This window comes from Megalopta genalis, chromosome 2 (assembly GCF_051020955.1).
Source record: "Megalopta genalis isolate 19385.01 chromosome 2, iyMegGena1_principal, whole genome shotgun sequence".
NCBI lineage: Eukaryota > Metazoa > Arthropoda > Insecta > Hymenoptera > Halictidae > Megalopta > Megalopta genalis.
In genome coordinates, this window is record NC_135014.1 from 13,248,272 (window position 1) to 13,272,625 (window position 24,354).

Sequence of the window (24,354 nt, forward strand, 5' to 3'; positions counted from 1 at the left end):
TTATTCTCGATCATCACCCCTTCTCTTTCCAAAGTAACTGCGCGGACCTGGATGCGTATTAAAATGGTGGGGATAAAAATGCTTACTATGGTGAAGCAGAATTGTAATGCTTGCAGTATTACCAATAGAAATAGATGTGAAATTGAACGTAATTTCCAAAATTGACGTTAATTGAAGAAAAGCCTTGATAAAATATCAATTAGTGGAAAAACATAGACATATCTAAAATGCATTTTATTTGTGTTTCTTTATTGCATTCTGTATTTCGGCTAAGAATAAAGTAAGTTTGGCCAACTTAATAAATTTAGTTTACTGTAAGGAGAGAAAAGTTGTTGTTGTTGTGAAGAGGTGGTATTGTTTGAAAGGGATTTGTAAAAGTTAATAAAAATGTCGAAGGCAATGTCGAAGGGAATGTCGAAGACACTTGCGAAGGGTAGAGTTATGAAAAAAGTTACAACCAAAGTAGTTCATTCTTCGCCACTACGGGTGACCATTCCTGCGGGATTGGCAAGTAGCAAGCCACCTCTTGGATCACAGCTTGGACAGGTTAAAAGAGCATTATATGCGACATTAAATACGCGTAAAGATATTTGTTGATTAACAAAATAATATTTTTATTTTCAGAGAAATATAAATGTACAAAATTTTATCAACGAGTTCAATAAAAGAACTGAAGATATGAAACAAGGCATACCTATCCCATGTAGAGTCAAAGTAAAAGCAGACGGTTCCTTTGACTTAGTCATGCACAGTCCTCCAGCTACGTATTTCTTAAAGCAGGCAGCTGGAATAGAGAAAGGACAAATGGTGAAAGGTAAATATTACACAAACTGGGACCTTTAAACATCTTTTGTAATTATATACATATTTCAGGTGAAGTAGCTGGTAAAATAACATTCAAACACTTATATGAAATTGCTTGTATCAAGTCACAAGATCCACCCCAAGCATTAATGACTTTGGAAAATATTTGTAAGATGCTTATTGGTGTAGCCCGCAGCTGTGGTATTCAAGTAGTACATACTTTAGACCCTGTAGAACATGAAGAATTTATGAAACAGCGAGAAGAGAATGTTCAAGCTTTACTAGAAGAGATGAAGTTATCCAGAGAATCTAAATTGCTCAGAACAGGAGTTCAGTAAATTATATTAATGAAAATGTATAGATTTAATAAATGTTACAGTATATATTATTATGTATATGATTGTGTATATATCATAATTTAAGCTCGCAAGAGATACAAAATTCTTATGGAAATACACTCTTGTTAAAATGATTTTTTCAGTAATATAGAGTTCATGAAATAACGTGCATTTATTAAACATGTATTTCTATCATATAACATGTTAAATTTGACGCGTTTCGTTCAAGAGTCTGTACAGCGCCATGACACAAATAGCAAAACGCTCAAACTGTTAGACAAATTTAACCGATTGAGCTGGAAATGAATAATGGTACCATCTTCAGCTTCTAAGAAACTATTTGCAGTCGGTACTTTGTCTACAAGCTTCAGCATTTTGCCACTACATGGATTGGTGCTGAACGGACCCCTTTAAAAGTAAAGGGGTAAGTAAAACAAAGGTTTCGAAATTTCACCATAAGCGTATACATATTTCTGCATAATATAGATTCATGAGAGTACCGTCAAGATTCCTACACTTTCAAAAAGTTCTTCTAATTCTAAAATTGCTGGAAATCATGTGCAATTCTATATAGAAATTCTTTTGAGAAGACAGTTTTAGTACAGGCGCTTACCACTATTTGATGATAGCGTATCATGGTCCATAAACAGGCTATTTTTTAAAAATACAATAAATATTTAGACGCGTAATTATGGCAATTTATGGTATGAAATCGATGAGCAGCACCATCACGATTATTTTCAATCTAATAATTTCTGAATTATCATATTTTCGTCAAAGTGATAATAAAGAATATCATCCATGTCGAATAATTGTACTACACCCCTATTTTGTTCTTTATTATCACTTCGACAAAAGTCATAATGGTCATATATCATAGTCCATTGACATGCACGGGTTGCGTTGAGTTATATACTATTTTAGTACTGTGTACAGAGTTCGCACATATTATTATAGTTCTACTATACGGGAAAAAAGTGAATAATTCAAAATAAATGCCTCTTCCTTTTCCTTTGAAACGGTAAGGCATTTTTATTTTAGTGCCTATAGAAATATTTATCACAGTATGTACTCTGTGTAGGGTACATATTCCGTGATCTTGTGATATAAATTCGAAGAAACGATATATCGATAGATTCTCGTCGAACTTGTAATCGTTCGACAGTTATTAACTAGCTTCACAGCGATTTGCTGACGTTCTACTCAAAGATGGCGGTGATGAGTACGCCATGTTTTTTTGTGATGTTCGCGCATTAGACAAATTTTTTGAGAATCGTAATTCGTATGAGCAAAATGGCTGATGATGACCCGTGGTTATTGAAGGAAGACGGTTATTTAAACGTGGACATCGAGTGCAAAAATATAATCTATCATGCTAATCTAAATGTGTTACTAATCACCACTGGCAGTGCGCAAGTATACGTAGTTGATGTCAACTCAGGAGAAATATTGCAAAAGAGTTCATTGTCGGGTAAGCATCGCGGTGTATCTTTGTTTTACGAATATCAATCATCAGGTAATAACAAGTCGTTTTGTCACGAATTTCATGGATGATTTCTTCGCATCGGACCCAATTACGCCTCATGGTCAAGGTCGTGTACGTGTATAAAACGTCAGGCGTGACTAAAGTTTCCATTTTTTTTTTATTCAAGTGTTTTCATAATAAAACAATCGATTCGCTTTTTTATCAATCATAAAATACTAATTCCACCACTTCCTCTTTCCTCAAAGTCAATCAAACTCTTGCAACTATTCCAATGTTTTCACCAGATAGCATCCATTATTGTTTTACATGAATAAGTGTCCGACTATGTGAAGAAGTTAATGTAGAGACTTTGATCCATCGTATAAAGACCAAAGAGTCAGTTATAAAAGCAAACATTAAAATAAGAATTTGTATTTCTACAGGAAAATCACATGGGAAACTTCAAGGTACATATTTATCAAATGGTGTAGATAAGGTATTATATACAGATGGGAGAGGAATTGGAGTACGTGGTGAATACAATGGTATACTCCTTTTGGACACTCTTTTACAATCGACCGTTTCTCGAAGTGAACATGTTGTAAAGCTAGAGTTAATGTTTTCTGAAGCTAATTTGTTATGTCAGTGTCTGCAATGTGTAGAGCTACCAGGTGCAGATCACGTACAAGAAGTGATCCAAGAATTAACAAGTAAAACTTTTAGTGTGGAAGCAAGTCAAAAGAAAGGGATCAAAGCCCAAAAAGTAAGCAACAGAAAGAAAAAAACGTTTTAAATTGATTTGTACCTAATTTGATTTTTGTTTGATTTCAAAATAGTGGAATACAGTATGTTTGGAACTACCGCATGGTTCCTTGAAGCTCGTGTGTTTGGCGCTAGTAGCGGAATTGAAGAGATTGAACAAACATATACCCGCGTTGCCAATTGCTTCTGCTATCAATGAACGATTAAATGGCCTATTACCAGGTCTGGCATTAGAAGGGAGTCTTGCCGATAGAGCGTTAATGTTTAGTGAGGAAGTTCGCAGGGAAACTTTCTCAAAATGGCCGCATATAAACTACGAGTATGAAGCTTTAACGATCGGTATTACGCGTCAGTTTAATACATATTTTTTATCTATATTATTTATTCTAGATGGGCTCTACCCGACCAAATGGCTCAGTTCGGTTTATACCACCACCCAAATGGAACAGGTGATGATAGGGTAATGTGCTTCACGTGTAATGTTTGTTTAGTTTGCTGGGAACCAAAGGATGAACCTTGGTCAGAACATGAGCGCCACTCTCCCGTGTGCCCCTTCATCAAAGGGGAGTACACGCAAAACGTTCCTTTGTCTGTTACCCTTGCTACCGCTCCTGCACGTGAGACTGGTGTCGGAATAGACGTGATTAGCACTACTAATGTCAATGGTCTGGTGGCTACAGCTTCTTTCAGTAATGGTTCTGTAATAATATGGAATGTAAAAAAACAAGTGAAGGTAAATACTTGGTGTCAAACGCTAATCTCTGAATGTTCAGTTTCACAATGCTGTTACAAATATTGTGGTTTTTGCAGAAGGAAGTATTGTTTTTTGTGGCTCCGATTGAACAGGAAATAAACAACAAAGAAAGCATACAGTTTGGTTCTAGCAGATCCTTGTCTTCGTATTTAAGAACGCTCAATACAGAAACGGATTCCCTGACCGAATACAAGTATCCGGCATCTCATAAAGTGCAGATCACAGCGCTGTCTCTAGTAGGACCTCCTAATTCGCAGAACAGTGATGCAAAAACCTCTGGTTCGATGCTTCTGACTGCGGAACCATCGGACTCTAAAATTAGGCCATGTGTAATATGTGCTGTTACAGTGACAGTCAGTAACCCATCGCAGTTAAGGACTTTAGAAAATGTGTGGGCTGCTTCGACGCATCTGGCTTCCTCGTCGTCCCTCGTTCGCGCGATGAACAGTGTAAATAGTGCTGCCAGTGACACTTTAGACATAATGAAGGTGGCAGGTGATAGGTATACACCGTCGAAACTGCACTATTTGGTACTTTATGATTTCCACCACAAAACTACCACCACGCAACCGATAAAGGAAGATAATGCAAAGGACTCGAAAGCGAAGAAGACACTGTCAGTAACCGGAACTAGCGCCAGTTCGAATGGAGAACGTCAAGAGAATCCCTATCAAGATTTCTTGCTCGGCAAATTTTTGTACGAAGTTCCAGTGATAGAGGATGTAGATTCAGATCTAGTAGTTGGTTCGCAGTTTGATGGTATCTTTTCAGCGCCCGCACTGACCGCGTCGTCCTCCAATGGAATTTACTCAAACCCCATTGGTATTACAGTACCACCTACATCAAGCTCGTTCGATGCGAACTTCAATCCTATCAGCGGACCAGAACATTTCGCATCGACGTCCGACTTAGCGGCGGTGAACAAAAAGAGCCTGGACATCCTGAAGATAACGAAGACTGAGCCAGTTGTTATAAAAACGTTGCCCATCGAAGCCCCTGATAACGTCAAGATCACGTATGTTGGACCATCTGTCGATGGAAGGCACGTCTATGTGGCTATGTGTCCTACAACAGACAGTGCAGATTGTTCAGGTTCAAATAACAATCAGATGGATGTCGACGAAGACAATGAATTTTTCCCACAAAAGGGCTATATGTATTGGGACCATGATACACAGTCCAGTAGATTAATCAACGGTGAAGTACACGAGGAAGCGGCCAATGCTAACGTTATATTACTTGTGTATGCCCTGGACTTTTCTGGACCAGTCATCAAAATATGCTCGGAGCCAGTAGCCAGGCGAGAACTATTAGCAGAAGAAGCACCTCTGGAACATGTCTTCCTACCTCTTCAAAGAAAGAGCAGACATCCACTGTATGGCAAGAACACTAGCAAAGGTCCTAACACTAATTCGATTGTGGAACCTGTTGGGCAGGTGGTATTAATCTGCAAGGATGGCGTGATCAGAGTATTAAACTTATCATCACTGAAGACTGTCACTGAAGCAAGAGTCGAGGGAAAGAAATTCATTTCTGCAGCTTATTGCAACAGTAAGTTTGCATTGTATTGGATGCCTCATTTTAAGGAATTGTTCATTCAAAAATTAATCCATTAATGCACCTTTACTGTCCAGGTTTGGAAAGGTTATGCGCATGCACGAGCGATGGTGAGCTCCATTTCTACATCACCACCGATGAGGAAGATTCTATAGAGGACAGAGAGGGTATTGATGATGTTACTATGATGACAACAGAGGAGCTCTGCAATAAGAAAATAATTCCCAGCACGTCCACGTCGTCCGGTTTTCAGTAAGAATAAAAGCAATAATAAAGCACAATGTTGCAGGGTAATTTTAGTGTGAGATACTGTACGTTTTCAGGGACTCCTTGATCGCGCACAAACCAAACTTCTCACATTCAGATTTACGCACTTTGTACGAATTGACGAGGTTTGACCGTGAGTCTCCTGCGTATGGTGCTACTGTTCCACCTTGCTGGCACGAAATGATGCAGGGTAAAAAGCAGCGTCGACACCCGCAGCAACACCATACGAGAATTTGGCGTTTGCACGATGAGTGGTATGGGAGAAAATTAGAATTCAAATGGGTTCTCTCCGAGGGTTAATCATATTAATATTAATTTACAGGCCCACATGGGATGAGTATGTATTCGAGTTGACCCTTCCTCGAAGCGCGGCAGGAAATGTTGGCCACGTCGATGTGAAGTTTAGTGTATGTTCCAATCGCCAGGAATTACCAATTATTCAAATAACTCTACTAAAGCAAAACGTGAGGAGAATTGGCAACCACAAGATGCCATTGACTTCGGTGGACGAGAGAATAGACTTTAACATAGGTAACGAGCAAAAGACGGAGAATCCTGTGGTGACGGAGGAGTATCAAAGGCAGCACAATGCGGAAATCTTATGCGGGCCCATTGAGTTGCATCGGTACATGGATTTAACGTGTCGATCCGGCTGTGTCACGCTTACCAGTCCCAAACTGTTCCGAACCAAAGCCAGAACTCTTCTTGTTCATATTAAGACTTTGGCTGATCCATCAAAGGATGGCGTAAGAGTTAATACATTGTTATAATTAAATCTGCAGTGTAGGGCCAGTGAAAGATGTAGGTTAATTATAGGTGACGATGAAACCGAAGACTAACGCATCAGCCAATAAACCTTCTACTTCAAAGAAGTTGAGGAGATTCGATATTGTGCGACCTTTTCACTCTAAAGACACTTCAGAACGATTTACTGAAGACGCGAACAGCAAAAACTTTGATTGTGATATTGGTAAATGTTTTACCTATTTAGTTCCTGTTTCTTGCAATCGATGCAAACTATTTGTAATTAACATTTGTGTAATGATTTCAAGCATGCGAATGGATCCAGGAAATAGCTATCACCGTCAGAACGATGCAACCGACTAATGTACCAAATGAGAAAGCCGAGCGTTGTGCTATGTTAGAATCGAAGGCATGTTTCGAGAATCTATTAAGAGTAGCTTGTTTGGAAACAGCTGACAAGTAGGACATTTTTTGTGATAAGAATTTAATTTTTGTTGTATAGAAATATGTTACAGAATGTTTAACTGGACGTTTCGCAGGTCGCCTGTTACGCAGTCCCTTGCTTTAGACATTTTAATATGGATAACGACTATCAGATTGACGAGGCTTCGCAGTAGCCACAACAACGCGAAAATAATATCGTTCGAATTAAAAACAATCCGTTCTGTCCAAGCGTGGTTACCTAGTTTACTAAAAACTTGTCTTTTACATGCTGGTCGAAGCGTAGCACGCAAGTGTATAAAATTAATTATGCTTTGCAGCAGGTATGTTAACGACACGATAATAATAACGCAAGAATATAAGCATAAATGTAACTATAATATTAACAAATTGCTTTCAGGGATTTTTATAATTTAGAACATCCGCCTTTTAATTTTTTCGATGAGACTTTAGTTTCTGTGTTGGTGAAGTTGTTACCGTCAATCATAGAGGTTCAATGGGCTGGTTCATTAAGGTGGCTTCAGCTGTTGATCACTAGAATCTTACCATTGGATAGAGATCATAGCATCGCTCAACAGTGTGTCACTTTAATACAGCAAATCGCAACAGAAATAGCGAATCGAGCGAATCCTTATCATTTATTGCTTGCAACAAGGTATAATTCGATGTTTCAACATATTATACACGTTAAAGATAACTTGACTCGTATTGTTTCGCAGGTTTGGTTTGTACAGTACACCTTTTGAAACGGAGCTGTTCGACTTGGACCCACCAATGCCTCCAAAGTATAGTCCGCTGCCATCCGCATATGTGTCAGCAGCAGCTAACGATCAGACAGTGACATTGGCTGCATCGTCCAGCACCATGTTTTCTCAAGATGCTATTGATTTGAGGGACCTACTCACGCTGCCTACACATCCAGCTAGCGAACTGGTGATGCCTAGTAAACTAAAGGCTTTATGTACAAATCATAGTATGAAGGGACTGTTAGAGGTAACGCATCGATGTTAGACTAAAAGAGAATCTCCAACCCAATATCTCATTGTAATATGTACGTAAATGTGTTTTATATACGCGCGTGTTCTTACGATTTCCTAGCGTTTTTAATTCCCGGGTTGGAGATCTTCCTTTATTAGTTGACTCGTAAATGATGAACAATTTTTCATGAGCATAAATTTTCAGGTTGAGCCGCTCCATTTTTCTTGTCACGCTGTGTCGAACGGTACCAAAATGGAGAAAATAGATCCGTGTATGAGTATTAATAATATGGGAGCTCCTCTGTACGATAGCACAGTGACAAACAATAACGGCGTACCTGATATCAAAACTATTCACCAGAATTACGTAAGTTTCCTTAGACAAGACGAACCGAGCGTTGTTATTTTTCTTTATTAGTGCATCAAGATTTCTTCCATTCTTTCTGTTTCTCTCCTTTGCTCTATCTTCTGTTAGACTGTTTAATCGGAACGACATGTACCTTGGAGCATGATCGATCTGAACACAGAGATCAAATGATTGTTTCTCTGAAATCGTGACACATAGTTAAGATAGAATAGGCAGGTTGTGTACAGTTTTCTTTTTTCCTTGATTCACGACCAACGAGAGAATTGGTTCGCCGTGGTCGTTTATTGTTGTACAGATGTTTTTTCGACCAGAAGAAACATAATCCAGAATCGAAATCATTGTCCATTGTAGAACTTGGATGCTGGATCGCTAGGACCAGATGTTCAGGCTAAGTCGACACCTATATTAAGCGATCTGCTTAGTCTCTGTACAGGAAGAGCGTTAAAGAAGCCAGCTTCGCAACTGATGTTTACGCCTGATAATCAATCAGACTGTGCCGAAGCTAACGATATGTCGGTGAACAATCAGACGTGGCATGACACGCAATCCGACATGCCTAATTCGCATATATTAAATTCTGCTTTAACGAAAGAAAAGTCGTCCATACAAAATCTCGGTACTACCCTAAACAATGTCGAAGACAGCAATTCTAAAAAGGTAGATTATCATAGATGAGAAGTTGTACCTTCTTATTTCTTCCTCTCCGTTTCTCACTTCGACAGGTTTCTTGTCGTTATCACGATGTTTTTTATAGCTTTATTAATACGCTGTTTACTATCATTTTTATATATGATTTTTTTTTTATCGATGTTGACAGTTACACTCGCATACGTATTACATGTACAGAGTTGGGCAATACTTAATGCAATTAATGCTTAAAGCAATAAATTTAGTAAATGTATGATAGATTAATCGCTAAATCAAATGAAAAACTAATAATAGCTTAATGCTCAATTCTGGCACACACATAAACACGCGGCAGGATACACGAAGTGCAATTTGCATGACAGGCTTTGAAACTGTTCTGTATCATACGTCAGTGTGATTTTAACGTCGTTATACTGCTTTGTATACCGTGTCATACTGTGTTTCTGTTCATAAGATCTAGTGGACCCAGATGTTATCAAAAATATTTTCAACAAATTACTCATGCAATCTAGGCTTTTATTTTCATAGAAATATTCATGTACCACGAATATTTGTATTCTATACTGTTATTGCCGGCCCTGTGTTACAATTTAATGCTTTTACGCCAAATGGAACATCGAATTTACCTGATCTTTTATTTTCAATATTTTTAGAACGCTCCATGTTCTGAATATTATAGAACGGAATTTTTTCCAACATTCCCGTATTATCCAATTCCTCTCCACACTGTCTACTTCCATGACAAAGTAGAAACAAAGTAGACAACTAGTATTTACTGCGTTTAAAAGTGACCAATTACAATAACCATTGCCTATACACATTGCAGCGGGACGACGTTGCATTTCCATGGGGAAGATTACTATGTTGGCCACCGCAGCAAGCATTAGTGGTTGACAGATTGCATTCTGGGGCACGTCGGTTCGTTATCCTGGACTTTGGATCACCAGTACTGCTCACCGACTTGATAATTCCTTCCTGTAGTGACTTGGCATCGTTAACAATAGATATATGGACTAAGAACGAGGACATTGATAACACCAGACTAATTGTCACTACCGATATTGCAAGTAAGCCGTTGGTCGTGTGCGATCTCCAACCGCCTCCAGTGTGTAGATATCTTAAGGTATAATAGCAATAAACAGTATCGATAGAATTTCACGAGAAATCTGTTGGCACCGATATCAGAAACATTTGTATTGGTTTTAGATTACAACTATAGGTCGCTATGGCATGACTCCAACCATGTGCAAAATACCATTAGGACTTTTCTATGGACACATGGTGGTCCTACCAGGAGAAGACTACGCAGAATTGCACAATTCTCCTGCAACCTTTGATAATTTCAATGCCTCTGTGCAATCCACCATCGACACGCAGTGTAACATTTTATCTGCCCTCGCAGAGGATGTCCAGTGCAGGTGCTTGCCATTTCCAATTTTGATCTCGCAAACAAAGCAACCGTACCAATGTCAATTCTTCTTTCAGGTTCAGCTTGGCCACCGAACGATTAAAGAGCCTATTAAATCCACTGTTGTGTTCAGAGACCACGAATTTTATGCATATGCAGCACTACCTTTGTTACAATAAAATCCCCAATGTAAATAAGGAGCAGCCGTCTACGAAAATATTGGCAACTTATCAGGTAAACAATATCGTGTAAACATCAGGTGAATGAACTGAAACGAAGACGGAACTAAATAGGAAGGTCAATGTTACAGGAATGTATAATGTTTCAACATCAGTTAAATGTTGTACATAGCGTGTGGAGACGTTTGGAGTCCTGGAGAGGCTCTCAGAGCGTACCATCGATGCTTCTATCGAATGCACCTAGTGACAAACTGCGAGTTTTAGGGGAGACATTGCTCGATATTCTTTTATACACTGTGTACGAAGTCGGCCCCGTACCAAGTGTGCGTTTCATTGAATTGTTTGGTACTGAAGTCGATTGTTGTCTAGTATTATGTCGGATATTATGTGTTCTTTTAGATTCCGATGTCCATTTGTGACGTCTTTACGCCTACAGTGTGCGAAAAGTTTTTCCACTCGATTTGCGTGGTCACGCCAGCCCCGCGCTTGCAGTTGTACGCTGTCGCACTTTTAGCACGCATGGCTGGTCATCAACCTTGGTGGGGTAACTTCTTGTCCAATACGCTGATCAACCTGTACTCGTCCTCATCCACGCACATATTTCCTCAGGATAGGTACAACACGATCTGTTAATATTTCTGTTCAATTATTACTTGCTGTTCAAATCTGCAGTGTATCAATGGTGGTTCAGTTGACAATATATTTAAGAATTTATCGTTTCATTGTTTCTCCAGGGTATTCATTCTGCTAACGTACCTTGGACGTAAATTGCTAATCGCTGGTGTCAATAGATCCTCGGTGATAGACGCGATGGTTCGCACTCTAGGGAAATTACTAGCACCGTTGTCGACTCCTCCGGCATCTAGTGCTAATCGTTTGGATATAACACTGATTGGCTGGGTACTGCTCTTTTTGTCCGTGTGCTTGGACACTGTGGCCATTCCGCCTCCCTGCTCAGAAGGAAATGGCGAGAAAAATAAAGACCAAGGTATTTTTACACATTTTTGAAACTGTAATAAATTTACGTTTCTATCGACAATATTCTTGACGAAAGCTCAGACGTTTTGATGTTGTGAAATTATTTTTCAAAGGTTTTTCGTCACGTTGGGAGTTCATACAGGGGGAGTCGGCAATGCAGAGAAAGTATGGCAGTGCCAATCGCTCTGTTATTCCCTGTACCCACCATAAGAAGCTACAGAGACGTATAATGCAATACAATCAACGCTTTCAAGAACTGGAACAAGCTATAAATGAGTTTCATTACTCGTCACAGGTATGGCGTAGCCGGGGAAGTCATTTATTCTCTTTATGGTTTTATCGTAGGGAAAGAAAGGTAAATGACAAACAATTATACTGCAGGGTTGGGAGACTCTTTCCTCGCATACTGCCTCGTTAAGCAGTAAAATAGAAACGATGAAGACTCAAGACCGTTACTTCAAGAAGCATTACACTGCCAAGCATTGCAAAGATCTTTTAATGATTCGAAAGAGTGATCCGCAGCATTCTTCGCGAATTACACGGACGCAGACGCAGACACAATCACAGTCACAGTCACAGTCACAGTCACAGTCACAATCGTCACAGTCACAGTCACAGTCACAGTCGCAGTCGCAGTCGCAGTCGCAGTCGCAGTCGCAGTCGCAATCGCAGTCGCAGTCGCAGTCGCAGTCGCAGTCGCAGTCAACCGCTAGGTCTGTAATACAAGCGTGATTTTGTCATTGTCTCCTCTAATACCCTATAGATAATGTCATCCCCGTTTTATTGAAGCAGTTCCAGTAAACCGGAATTAATGGACTTGAACCTCGAGTACATATCCAATCTGTCTCATCAGCACGTTCTACCAGTAGCACGAGGACTAATCGCGTTGATCTTGTGCAATTCCGCTAACGTGGACATGTTCCTGTTAGCCTGTAAGGTCAGTATACAATTCATTAATCGTCTTTGTACCATTTGTATCGTTCGTGTCTGTGTCCTCCTGTAGAAGTGGCGCTTCTTCGAATTGAATTTGAGTTGAATTTATGCGTTATAGGTAGTCGCTAGGCTAGTGATATCCACACGTCCTGCAATTAGCTTGTGTGAGCTCATGAGCGAGGAACAGCTCTTAAAGTTAGTCAAACTGGCAACGGGTAACTCGGACGCTGCCTGGACTTCTCACGCAGTCTCGTGTCTCTTGCAGGATCTACTTGAAGGTATATACACAGCATCTTTTTTTCATAAATATCTAGACTGCGGAATTTTCTGTATAAGATTCTACATTTGTCATTTTCTGCAGTCTGGTATTAGTTGTACAATTAAATTATGTCTGACTGATTTCGTTCAATCAATACAGCTGTTGGGACACATATTACACATTACATCCTTGATCACATTTTTCTGTACGCGAATTTATTGAACTTCTTATTCTTAAAAGCGTGCTCTGCGTACAAGGCAAGTCCTTCAGAGGAGAGTTTCGAGTCTCTTGCGACAGAGAAATGTCAGCCAATTGATGAAGAGTCAGCCGGCGCGGCTGGAACGAGCGGTGCAACAGTTACTTTAGGCAATGACGAGGAATTCACAGCGGTGGAGGTTGAGGAAGATACTCAGGATAGTATAGGAGCGTCCACGGCAGCTGCTGCTTCAACATCAAAATCTAATGGATTCCTTCCTTCTCTCATGGAGTCTGATGACAGTGAAGTGGAGGATTTTTTGGATGACATCTTAGAACGAGGTAGAAACATGCTGAAGAAAGAGAATTTAATGTTCAAGACCTTGGCGAGCTCCAGGTAATTTTCACATAGCATACATGAAGATTACAAGATGTTTCAACATTTTTTAAATGTACTACTATTTGGTATATTATTTTATAGCATTTCTTCGGCAATGGATGCAAGATTAGAATATGGATTGGATATGGGAATAGAAGTATCGTTGAGACTATTGTCCACTTTAGGAATGTACAATTTACCTCAAAGTATAAATGCAACAATACATGTAAGTTAATGATTCACTTATTTTAATTTTCTTCATTGTTTTTATTATCTTTTAATTTTTCAATCTCCTTAAACAGGTTCCAACAGAATCGAATCGTTCTCCACCACAACCACCATTAAAGGATACCACAGCTTCCAGTTTGTTAATGTTAACCAGATGTTTCGATAAGATATTCACGGATCTATATCTACAGAATGTAGGGACGAACTTGGAGTTGATCTTGCAATTATGGTTAACATTGTACTTGGATTCTTCTTCGGAACCGGCTAACTCTTCGAGTCAATTTAATCCACCGCGAACACCTCTTGTTCCTTTGAATTCTGCTGCTATTTCCAGTCTCATATCTGCTCTAATATGGTAAGTATGCATAATGGTAAATACGTTGAATCTTTATAGGGAAAATATGGCAAATGCATTATATTTTAGGCATCCAGGAGTTTCTCTGAGAGCTTGGTGTCTTGCTCTGGAGTGCCTGAGTCTTGCGACCAAACAGCCTGAAGAAGTAGAGGCTATCATAGTGGATCGTAACTTGGGTCCAATGCTTCTGCGCTTGCTTTCCGGAAGTGGATTGAACATTAACGCCATGGACAAACAATATATCATGGTACATTGGTAATCTTTCTACTACTGTTCTGAATCTTAACAACAATTTCTAACGTTGCAACTGTTTTAGGCTGGACCTATTGTATGCCAAGCGCTACAAGACTTTCTCAGTAGGGTAAAAGTGAGATCCGACATCTTTATAAGAATTAAATTTAAGGAGCAGCTGTTGTGGGTGGTGTACCAACTTTTACAGCCCGGCGGAGCTCTTTCTGCAAGGAGAGGACCTCTAGATGCACAGTACAAATTTATCACGTTTTTAACAACTTTGAACTTTTATCTCAAGATGCACTTGGAAACCGTGATGAACGTGATCGAGTGCATCGGGGTGCTAGTGTTTACTTATGTCAGGGGTTCTGGAGGTAATTTTCAGAATTGTGCTATTCACAGATGTGTTGTAGCAAATAAAATTCATTAAAATGATTTCTTTTTGTAGTCGGGGTACAATGCAGTGGTTCAGTGGATTTAGCGAATCCATCCGGTGAATTTTGCGGCTTGTTCGCATGCGTACTGGGTGGAGATGTTCGGCAAGATCGTCTGGTTTCATGGGACACCTTGATTGTCGCTCTCATTAAATTAGTATGGCATCTGGCTCAAACACCTGTGACTGGTGTACGTTTTCTTGCTGTCCAAAGTGTCGTTAATTGTACAAAAGGCACTGTTACAATTCAATTACATTATATTTTTGCTCGCAGAAGTTCTCGGCAACTGATCTCGGCAAGGGCGGTCGTGGTTCAGCAGGCGACGTCAACTATGCACAGATGTTCATGAATATCTCCGAAACAGAGGAGGCCACAGTTGCAGATCAGCAATCTTCCTCTCGCATGCAACAGTCTCCACCTAACAAAGCTAATCAAACGCGGCCCCGGGTTGCTGACGCAGGTAAGGAGAGAAGCACCAGCGCGATTCTCGACCAGTAAAACACTAATTACTCCAAATGTTTTAAGTTTTACAACACGAACCTACGATGATGCGACTACTGGGGGCACTGGGTCACAGCACTGGCTCGTCTTTGGCCATGCTCTTAAGCAAGGGCACCGGAGCAGGAGCATCAACCGAGCTGGATGACATGGCTTCGATCCCAGATGCCATATTCCAACTTTTAACCACGCTTACAGAGAAAGCCAGCAATCGTAGTTTGGTCCTCAATCCTCTCTACCAGTATCTCTCTTCTTGTAAGAATATATTTTTTTAAAATTCATACTATCTATTTGATACTTTAGCTATCGAAAGCCGCCGATAATCATTTTTTAAGCAGAAGTGAGAAAGAAAGATTCATACTGATATATAAATAATGTTGCAGCGTCAGGACAAAGGGAACTGGATCGTCAGTTAGGTGTCATGCAGTTATCCGAGCCACTTCTCTGGTATATTCTGTGGGTCTTGGACAATGAAGTATCCTTGGCGATGTTCACAGCGATGGGTGGTGTGAGAGTGCTTTGTGAGAATTTAGTAAAGTCAGTAAGCGGAGGCAACAATAATTCAGCATCGCCTGGTGTAATCGCATTAGTCATGGAACACCTTTCAAACGCTCCTAACTTGGTACCAGCGGCTTCGACGAGCAGCAAGAAATCTGTAAACACCTTGGAGGCCCATGATGATGGCTTGCTAAATTTTGCTCCACTAGGAACCATATCTTGGTTGAATCCCACTGCGCAACCAGCCGACGTTCTGATACAACAGAACACCACTCCTCAGAAACGAGCCAGGACTGCCGCCTGGTTGTATCATTGCTATCCTGACGAAGCGTGGGTGGATCTTACGATTACATTACCCTGCGCTATACTACTAAGAAAAGTCGAGTTGCAGCCACATCTCACGTCTCTAGCCAGTAAGAGAGAGCCTTTTATATTGTATTCAGCTGGGAATGTCAAGTGGCATACTTTTCATAATAAATTTTCTGCTTTCAGCATGTCCATCGGCTGTAGCCATTGAAGTTTCACGTGAAACTGGCAGCCCACTGACCCCCGTCTGTCCACCGATGCCAACAGCAGGATTAACATTCATATGCATCACGCTTTCTCAGCCGGAAGTAGTAACTTGCGTGTTGGTGCGGTTGTACAAGCCACATGACTCGACAAACATAAGTCTTAGCCAAATCAGACTGCTGGGTACAACAGCGTTCGGTGAAATAAAAACGAATCACGATACGATTGACGAGGAGCAGCTTACAAAGACGAGCTCGCGTTGGTTGCGGTTGCTGCATCAATGTCTGTTTGTAAGCGCACTGAATCCTAATCTTGCTACCAAGGTGTTAAACTCAGCTGCCTCGGTAGATGGACTGGTGGAGGCTTGTTGCAACCTTCTTTTGCTCTCAGTACCGTCTTTTTTCACACCGAATTTGGAGACGGTCTTATTTCAATTGGGCTTGCACTCTAGAGAACTTGGACTACGATTGATTGGACTCTTGCTGAACAACAGGTCTACTCCCTTCTTTCAAGGCGCAATAGCTACGCAAGAGACATCAACGGTACAGCTGGTTGTTGAACTGGTACAACAGCTCTGCTCTATACAAGACTCTTCTACGGAAGCTCGTATGATCGCGGTGTTGTCTTGGCTTCATGCTTCAGCACTCAATGGAGTCTCTAAACCATGCAGCAGCCCTAACGCCATCAGTCCACCAGCTGTTTATATTCATTGTGTGTCTTCCATCATATGGAAGGCCCATCAACAACAGAACCTGAATTATGATCTGCCAGCGTTGCTAACGGACGAGCTCTTTAACGCTCTGTACCAATGGACTTTGACTTTGGACACAGCTTCAGTTCTGAAACAAGCAATTGACTCCGCTCTATGCGCCTTTTGCTATGTGAGACCGACGTTGTTCCCTTTGCTCCTTCAAAGAGTACGGATCCTGGTAGCAAACACATCGACGGACTACCCTGCATCTATGGAGGGTGATAAGAAGGAAAGAGATGGGCTGATCGACGATAAAAATGCTGAATTCCCCGGTGAGGAATGGTCTTGTCGTCATCAGTTGTCAGGGTGTAAATGGCTAAACTTGACAGAGGGTCAGTTGTTGACTGTTGCCGCGGCAGCACGGTCCCCGCCTGGTATTCAACAATTGATCGATTCTGGGTTTCCTTCTCTGTTGATCTCAACGATCACTGATTTTTGTCATTTGGAGGAGTCCAAACAGCAACAGCAACAAAGGAAAAAATCATCATCGGAGGAATACTGTCAAGGCAATTCTGCAGGCACCAGTTTTGGTGATGCTGATAAAGCCAGCGAAACATCTACACAAACAAATAGTCATTCCGATGGTTTATGTTTGACGGAACCAGACAGCATAGCAATGGTGTTAGAGTTCTTGACATTGGTATGCTCAGAGGGCAGGATGCGTGATTGGCTTGGCAAAGAGGGTCATGGGTTTTGGTTACCTCTCCTCTTACTCTTGAGCAATCGAGTTGTGGAGAGTCCATCTGTATCCTCATCAAGGTGTTCCAAAACGAGCATCTCGTATGCCACACTTGAGAGTGCCATCATTAAGTTCTTGTCCAGGTGTTGTTGGTGTCACCTCGAGAATCAAAAATTGCTAGCTAAGTTATTAACTGATGTCATCTCGCAACAACAAATAACTTCTAGTGAGCCTTCATTGCCTTTATTTTTAAAAATGAAAAGAGATGATGCGCATTACTAATGTTGTTGTTTTTTTCTCACAGATGCATGGTACTTTCACGGAATTTCGGGCTTCACAAGAAGGTTGATCCTGCAATTATTACTGGAAGGTGAAAAAGTGCTGGTATCCGTGACGTCGGAAGCACCAGTGAAAGTTCCAAATAGGGCAGCAAATTACAGTATGCCTTCTATGTCTCCGCACCCTGCCCACCCGCTGGGTCATTACCAGCAATTATTGTATATGTCTACCCAATCGACTGTAGCAGACATATTACAGCAAGTGTCTGGTATGTCTATGTCTTACAAGTAAACCAAGGCTTTTTATGCATTTACAATTAATACGAATTACTATTTGATTAAAGGTACTTGGTTCCTACTATTGCTGCCAAATACATACAAGAGTAACGAGACTGGATCTACTAGCAATCGATCCAGAGAGGTTTGGGAGTCAGGCATGGCTATTATAGTAAACAAACTGAGCGTAGCCGCAGGAAATACAGCGAAAGATAAAAGGGCTAAAGAAGCATCGAATAGATCACAAGCACGTGGACCTACATTCAGAAAGTTTAGGGCCAATTCTGGTAAATTGTGCCTCATCTCGTTTACCATCCAATCTTATATTCACATGATACTAATCCAGCAAATCTCTTCCGCAGAGGCATCATCTAGTACGACGACCAAAACAACGAGCAATAACGTACAACCGAATTCTAGCAGTTCCACGAATCAGCAGTATTTGATACACGCGTCTAGACCAAACATCCCCCTACCGCCAAGACTGACAATTGCTCAGCTATTGGCTATCGCCGAAGACAGCGGGATATCGTTATCGGAGCCTTGCTTGCATCTCATATTGCGCCAGCGTAACAAAGATTCAAAAGGTTATTATTAGGCACACCAAACATCAGCCTTTGTTAGATAGTATCATTCAAGATGAATATAACTGGTTTTATCCTTACAGAGGACCTGACGAAGCAAAACGAAATCGATTTACTAAACTATAGGAGTATAGAGAGTTCTTTGGGAGTGTTTAGTGCCGGTGGCGGGTTGGCGATTCTGGCAAGGCATCTGCCTCTGGTGTACCCGGACTCTAGAAGACCGCCGCCAATTGCCGAGAAGACGCCCTCGTCGGAGCAGACCTGTACAGACTGGGTGGAGATAGAGGATGGGGATAACATGTATGAGCTCATAGAAGAGGGTGCGAGCACTTCTTCTCCGCAAGCGTCGTCTTTAGCTCCGTACGTTCCTCCACATTCTCTGGCAGCGTTTGGCTTGTTCTTGCGACTTCCGGGCTACGCGGAAGTCCTACTTAGACATCGGAAACGAGCGCAATGCCTGCTGAGGTTGGCGTTGGGCGTCTCAGACGATGGCGAAGGGGGGGACGTGTTGACTTCCCCGTGGGCAGCTTCATTGCCAACACTACCGTTTCAAGTATTAAGACAGGTGCTCGACGCTACACCATTAAACACCGATGACGGCATACTGCTGCGCAAGACGACCATCGAGGTCGGCGCCATGCTCCTCCTGCTAAACTGTTTGGCGATCTTTACGCATCAAACCACCCAGAATGAGAATGCTGAGCAAAAGGGAGGCGGGATACAGGGCGAAGCGGGTCGCAGCGACGACAATTCGCACCTGTACTGGGCGAAGGGCACCGGGTTTGGCACCGGGTCAACCCAGCAGTCGTGGAACATCGAACAGGCGCTGTTGCGCCAAAGATCCGAGGAGGAACACGTCACAGTATTATTGCAAGTTCTCGCCAGCTATATAGGACCCGGAGGCCAGAAGCAAAGGGAGCTGCCCGCACCCTTCCCAGACTTGCTGGCGATGTCCTGTTTGCTCCCAGCTTTGTCCTCGTATTTGAGGAACGACTCTGTCTTGGACATGGCCAGGCATATTCCTTTGTACCGAGCGGTGTTGCAACTACTCAGAGCTATGGCTCGCTCGAACCAGTTGGCACAGCTTCTGCTGCCTAAGAATAGCAAGCCCAGCGAGCCTTCCATCGTGTCCCTTCTGTCCAGCATGAAGGTCTGCGTAGATATCTATGTCCATAAGATCAACCGCACAAGAGGCAACAAGTCGAAGACCTTGTTCAAATATCCGGATGATACCGAGCAGGACGAAGGATTGGCTACCTTGATCCCTGACATTCAGGAGAGCGCTACCATAGTACAAAACGCTACGGCAAGGTTGACGGCTATGGACGAGGATTTGCCTGGACCCAGCCCAGCGGGCCCAGAACTGCCACTGAGGTCGATAGAGCAACGATATTTAGAAGTTATGAAGAACTTGCAGTTTGGTAAGATCTTCGATAAAATCTGTCTCGTTGAACAAAGTGGTGTATTTCTGTTGACGGTCGGTCGGTACGTGTCATTTAACTGTTGCATACAATTGCAGATACGTACGAGATGATCACTGAAAATCCAGAGTCGGGGGGATATAAGTTCGCAGTCTCGTATCACTTCGAATTTAATATGAGGACAGCTGGTGAGAGAAGTCATCCTGCCAGGGTCAAGAGATTGGCACAAGAAGCTGTGACTCTATCGACAGCTCTACCTTTGTCGTATAGCAGTAGCGTGTTCGTCAGGTGCGACACGGACAGACTGGATGTGATGAAGGTAATTTCTCATCCTCATCACTTTGTCGCACATGGAGTTACAAAGTGGAAGCGACAAGCCAGTAATGGCGAAGGCACACAGCTTCTCCTAATTCCGAAGAAATAGCGTACTGTTCAGTGAGAATATTCTAAGTTCGAATATTTGTTCCAGGTGTTGATAACGGGTCCAGCGGAAACACCGTACGCAAACGGATGCTTTGAGTTCGACGTGTATTTCCCTCCGGACTATCCTCACAGTCCAATGTTAATAAATCTAGAGACTACTGGTCGCCACACAGTGCGGTTTAATCCTAATTTGTACAACGATGGAAAGATCTGTTTGAGCATACTAAACACGTGGCACGGTCGGCCAGAAGAAAAATGGAATGCACACACTAGTAGTTTCCTTCAGGTAATTACCGTTGTCGAAAATGTTAGTAAATTAGATTGTTGCACAATTGATTTTAAATGTTTCTTATTTTTCGAACAGGTCTTAGTTTCGATACAGTCGTTGATCCTGGTATCGGAGCCATATTTTAATGAGCCAGGGTACGAACGATCGCGAGGTACGACGAGCGGAGCCCAATCTAGTCAAGAGTATAACGCGAACATTTGTCAGGCTACTGCGAAGTGGGCGATGCTCGATCAGATTCGCAATCCGTGTCCTTGTTTCAAGGAGGTACTACAGAACGATTTCCAGTTATACATAGAAACATAGAAAAACATAGAATGTTTGAAAATCTGACGAAAATGGAAAGCGATTAACAAGCATAATACGTTTCAGATTATTCATACCCACTTTTGGATAAAGAGGCACGAAATCGTCGCACAATTAGAAGGCTGGATAAGGGACATGGACATGCACGGGACGGACCGGAGCTTTGGTCGCACCCTTTCTTTCAACGCCTTAGCTTTAAGGGTAAGAAACGCGACAGAAACAGTTTGCGAGTATGCGTTTGACATCATTTCTAATCGCTTTGAACATTGCAGAGGCACTATAGATTGCTGAGAGAAGAGCTGAACAAGCTGCCGACTCCCGAAGGATTGGAGGACCTAGTAGAACCTCTGGCGTCCCCAGGATCCCCTATCGAGTTGTCCGGGACGCCGGACACCTTAACGACAACACCGACGTCGACGGCGCCCCCGGCGACCGCACTTTCCACGTCCACCAGTAACTCCATCGTCTCGATGAATAACGCTAGTGCCAGCAACCACGTTCACCACGACATCGACACGGACGTTGACATGGAGAAGATGGTTTCGAAAGTGTGTGAATAGCTACAGGATGTTAATAGACATTGTTGGACATTTTGAAGTCTATATTGTTTGTGTTATGACGGACAAATCACGGACTGACCGGTAGCGGGAAGGGGGAGAATCCTATTATCCCCGCGAATCCTCAGACGATTTCGATTAGGTTCAAAGTCGGGACGAAGAGGGTCGCGTCAACACTTCCGGTTGAACAAAACGACGACACCAAGCCAGGAAGATCGACATGGAGCTAGGGGGTAGAGACGTATGTCTGCATGTGTGCTTGCTCGTGCATGCGTGTGTAGATGCGTGACGAATAGGGGACAGAGAGTGCGAGAGAAAGCAAAAGAGAGAGGGAGAGCGAGGAAGCGTGACGAATGAGAGAGAGAAACGTGTAGTTGACGCGTACACGTGAAAGTAAACGAAAGATTGTGTGCAAGAGAGAGAGAGAGAGAGAGAGAGAGAGAGAGAGAGAGAGAGAGAGAGAGAGAGAGAGAGAGAGGGAAAGAGAGAGCGAGTGTGCGTGTGTGCGAGGAAAACAGAGAGAGACAGAGAGAGAGAGAGAGAGAGAGAGAGGGATAGAGAGAGGAGAGAAAGGGAAATCGAGTTGGTTAGAGAGAAGACGATTATAAGCAGAAGTTTAAGTATGAATGTGACAAATTCGTACGTGGTAGGTACTATCTGTGGCTACTGCTATGCTATATGTACGCTGCATTCTACTTCGTATTACTATAAGTACCAAACTGTTATTCAATATTTATTATACGTGTTCCTCGTTTACGTAGCCGGTACCCTCTACTCGTAATGCGACTGATTTTAAAACTACGAAAAACAAAGAGATGTACGCGAGACCGGCGATAGAGACAAATGCGTAGCAACGACAAAACCCGCGTGCAAGAGACAAGAGATTAATTATTGTTTCACGTCGACAGGACACCGGCTCGCAGAGTAACTCGTCTAGGACTTTCTGTTAATAGTTTAGTTTTTCGTTACCGCCGCCGCAACAGTTCCGTTCCTCCGTCGTTCTCTTGCGTTTGCAAACCGAAAACCGCGTTTGTATTGTAAACCGTCTCGCAGACTCGTTCCGTAACACGCATAAACGCGTCGACACGTGGCTGGCGCTCAACAAGTGAGCGCGGTGTGTGTGTGTGTGTGTGTGTTGTCCGATAGCTTCCGCGCTGTATTTTTTACGAAAAAAAAACTATGGTAGAACGTGTCCGGCTCGGAAACGATCGGATTTTCATTATTTCTTTTTCTGTTACTTTTTGTTCGCCGTTTTTAATTCTCATTGGAACAAGAATGTGTACCGTATGGAAAAAGAGAAAATCAAAGCGCATATTTCGTTCCTCTCGAATTCTCGTTAGTCCGTTCCCTCTTGTTCGTTTTGTTTGTCAGTCGATCGATCGCGATCGCTAACGGTGAAAACTATTGTGCACGGTTCGACGATGTGTCTCTCCCCTTGCGGACAGACTAGCAAAACACTCGGGATGCATCTGAATAAAAACGATACGATGGAGAGAGAAAGAGAGAGAAAGAGAGAGAGAGAGAGAGAGAGAGAGAGAGAGGAAGAGAAAAATTGAACCACCCCCGTTTGCATTTCAAGCGTGTGTCTATCAACGTCGCCCATTATTTCTCCGTCTCGCCAGGTAGATTATGGTTGTCTGTAACAATGACCCGGCTGACGAGCCGAGAAACGCCGCCAACATGTCAATGATCGTTTTCTTTTTTTTCTGTTCTGTTCTCCTCTGTAAATAATCGTCACACACGAGTAATTGTACCGCATTACAAGTAAATGTTTGTAATTCCGAAGTAACTGGATACAAAAAAAACTGCTCCGATGTAACGTATACTATTGCATGGATTCCTAAGCAATGAACGAAAAAAAAAAAACAAAAAGCGAAACGCACGTGACAAAATGATGTACGTGGCAGGAGAACGTGTCAATAGTTATTTATAATAAACGAATATTACCACGCCAGCTCGGTAGTATTTCTCTGTCGCATTTTCTGTCTGTCAATTAGAACACTGTCGTACACCTGTTCCTAAGATACAGTCCGCTCTTCTGACTCGAGCCAGATGTCTAATTAAAAATTTTTAATATTACAAGTGACTATTGCCTATTGCTTTATAAGAATAACAGGTATAATTGCTGAATTTATTTAGACTTTTTGCCATGTTTGTTATAAAGTATGCTCGAATTAAGAAATCTATTCAACCATTCTCTATGAAAGGGTCACTATAATTCCAGCAATTCTAAAATAAAAAAAAATGTGAAATAAGTCATTTTGACCGGAAATTCAACTTAAATATTGTAGATCGAAACTTAACAGTTCAAGAATGAAAGTTGATAATTCAAGGTCGATGGTTGAAGATTAAGCATTTTTTCAATACACCGTTCGGTGAAAATAAAAATAATTATGTTGTCAATGCGTAATGGCTGCCAACGGGCAACCGGTCGGTGAAGTCACGCGCATGTGACAGCGGCCATTAAGGCAAGTTTCATTTTGAATAATTCCGAGTTTCATCTAGGTCCTTGGAACATTCACATTATTTTTCTGATTCCCGTTGCATCTCTGATTCCACCCCCGCATCGTCACCACCGTTTCTC

At 41.9% G+C, this 24,354-nt stretch overlaps 2 protein-coding genes across 5 annotated transcripts; both read left to right on the forward strand.

Annotated features, from left to right (window-relative positions):
- The first annotated feature begins 49 nt into the window (after window positions 1-49).
- Window positions 50-1,199, forward strand: mRpL11 (mitochondrial ribosomal protein L11). The gene is made up of 3 exons (XM_033468237.2): window positions 50-546; window positions 625-814; window positions 874-1,199. The coding sequence occupies exons 1-3, from the start codon at window positions 388-390 to the stop codon at window positions 1,140-1,142; spliced, it is 618 nt and encodes a 205-aa protein (XP_033324128.2). The 5' UTR covers window positions 50-387; the 3' UTR covers window positions 1,143-1,199.
- Window positions 1,200-2,331: 1,132 nt separating this feature from the next.
- On the forward strand, window positions 2,332-23,724 carry Bruce (BIR repeat containing ubiquitin-conjugating enzyme). Of its 4 annotated transcripts, none has more exons than XM_076518556.1 (44): window positions 2,332-2,613; window positions 3,051-3,370; window positions 3,444-3,688; window positions 3,760-4,102; window positions 4,180-5,674; window positions 5,758-5,932; window positions 6,004-6,201; window positions 6,270-6,693; window positions 6,764-6,917; window positions 7,000-7,150; window positions 7,231-7,455; window positions 7,533-7,787; window positions 7,852-8,125; window positions 8,315-8,476; window positions 8,828-9,133; window positions 9,951-10,247; window positions 10,331-10,542; window positions 10,610-10,766; window positions 10,843-11,034; window positions 11,111-11,325; window positions 11,446-11,699; window positions 11,803-11,984; window positions 12,071-12,402; window positions 12,479-12,626; window positions 12,741-12,900; window positions 13,122-13,473; window positions 13,558-13,681; window positions 13,758-14,038; window positions 14,108-14,285; window positions 14,355-14,643; window positions 14,718-14,893; window positions 14,977-15,163; window positions 15,229-15,456; window positions 15,585-16,112; window positions 16,192-17,865; window positions 17,944-18,186; window positions 18,262-18,480; window positions 18,556-18,780; window positions 18,861-20,198; window positions 20,297-20,517; window positions 20,668-20,907; window positions 20,986-21,174; window positions 21,280-21,414; window positions 21,486-23,724. In XM_076518556.1, exons 1-44 carry the CDS (start codon window positions 2,427-2,429, stop codon window positions 21,771-21,773), a joined length of 14,178 nt encoding a protein of 4,725 aa, XP_076374671.1. In that variant the 5' UTR covers window positions 2,332-2,426; the 3' UTR covers window positions 21,774-23,724. The 4 variants fall into 4 exon arrangements, with proteins under 4 accessions (XP_076374671.1, XP_076374673.1, XP_076374672.1 ...); XM_076518558.1 differs by having other exon boundaries at window positions 14,980-15,163; XM_076518557.1 differs by having other exon boundaries at window positions 12,482-12,626.
- Window positions 23,725-24,354: the final 630 nt, after the last annotated feature.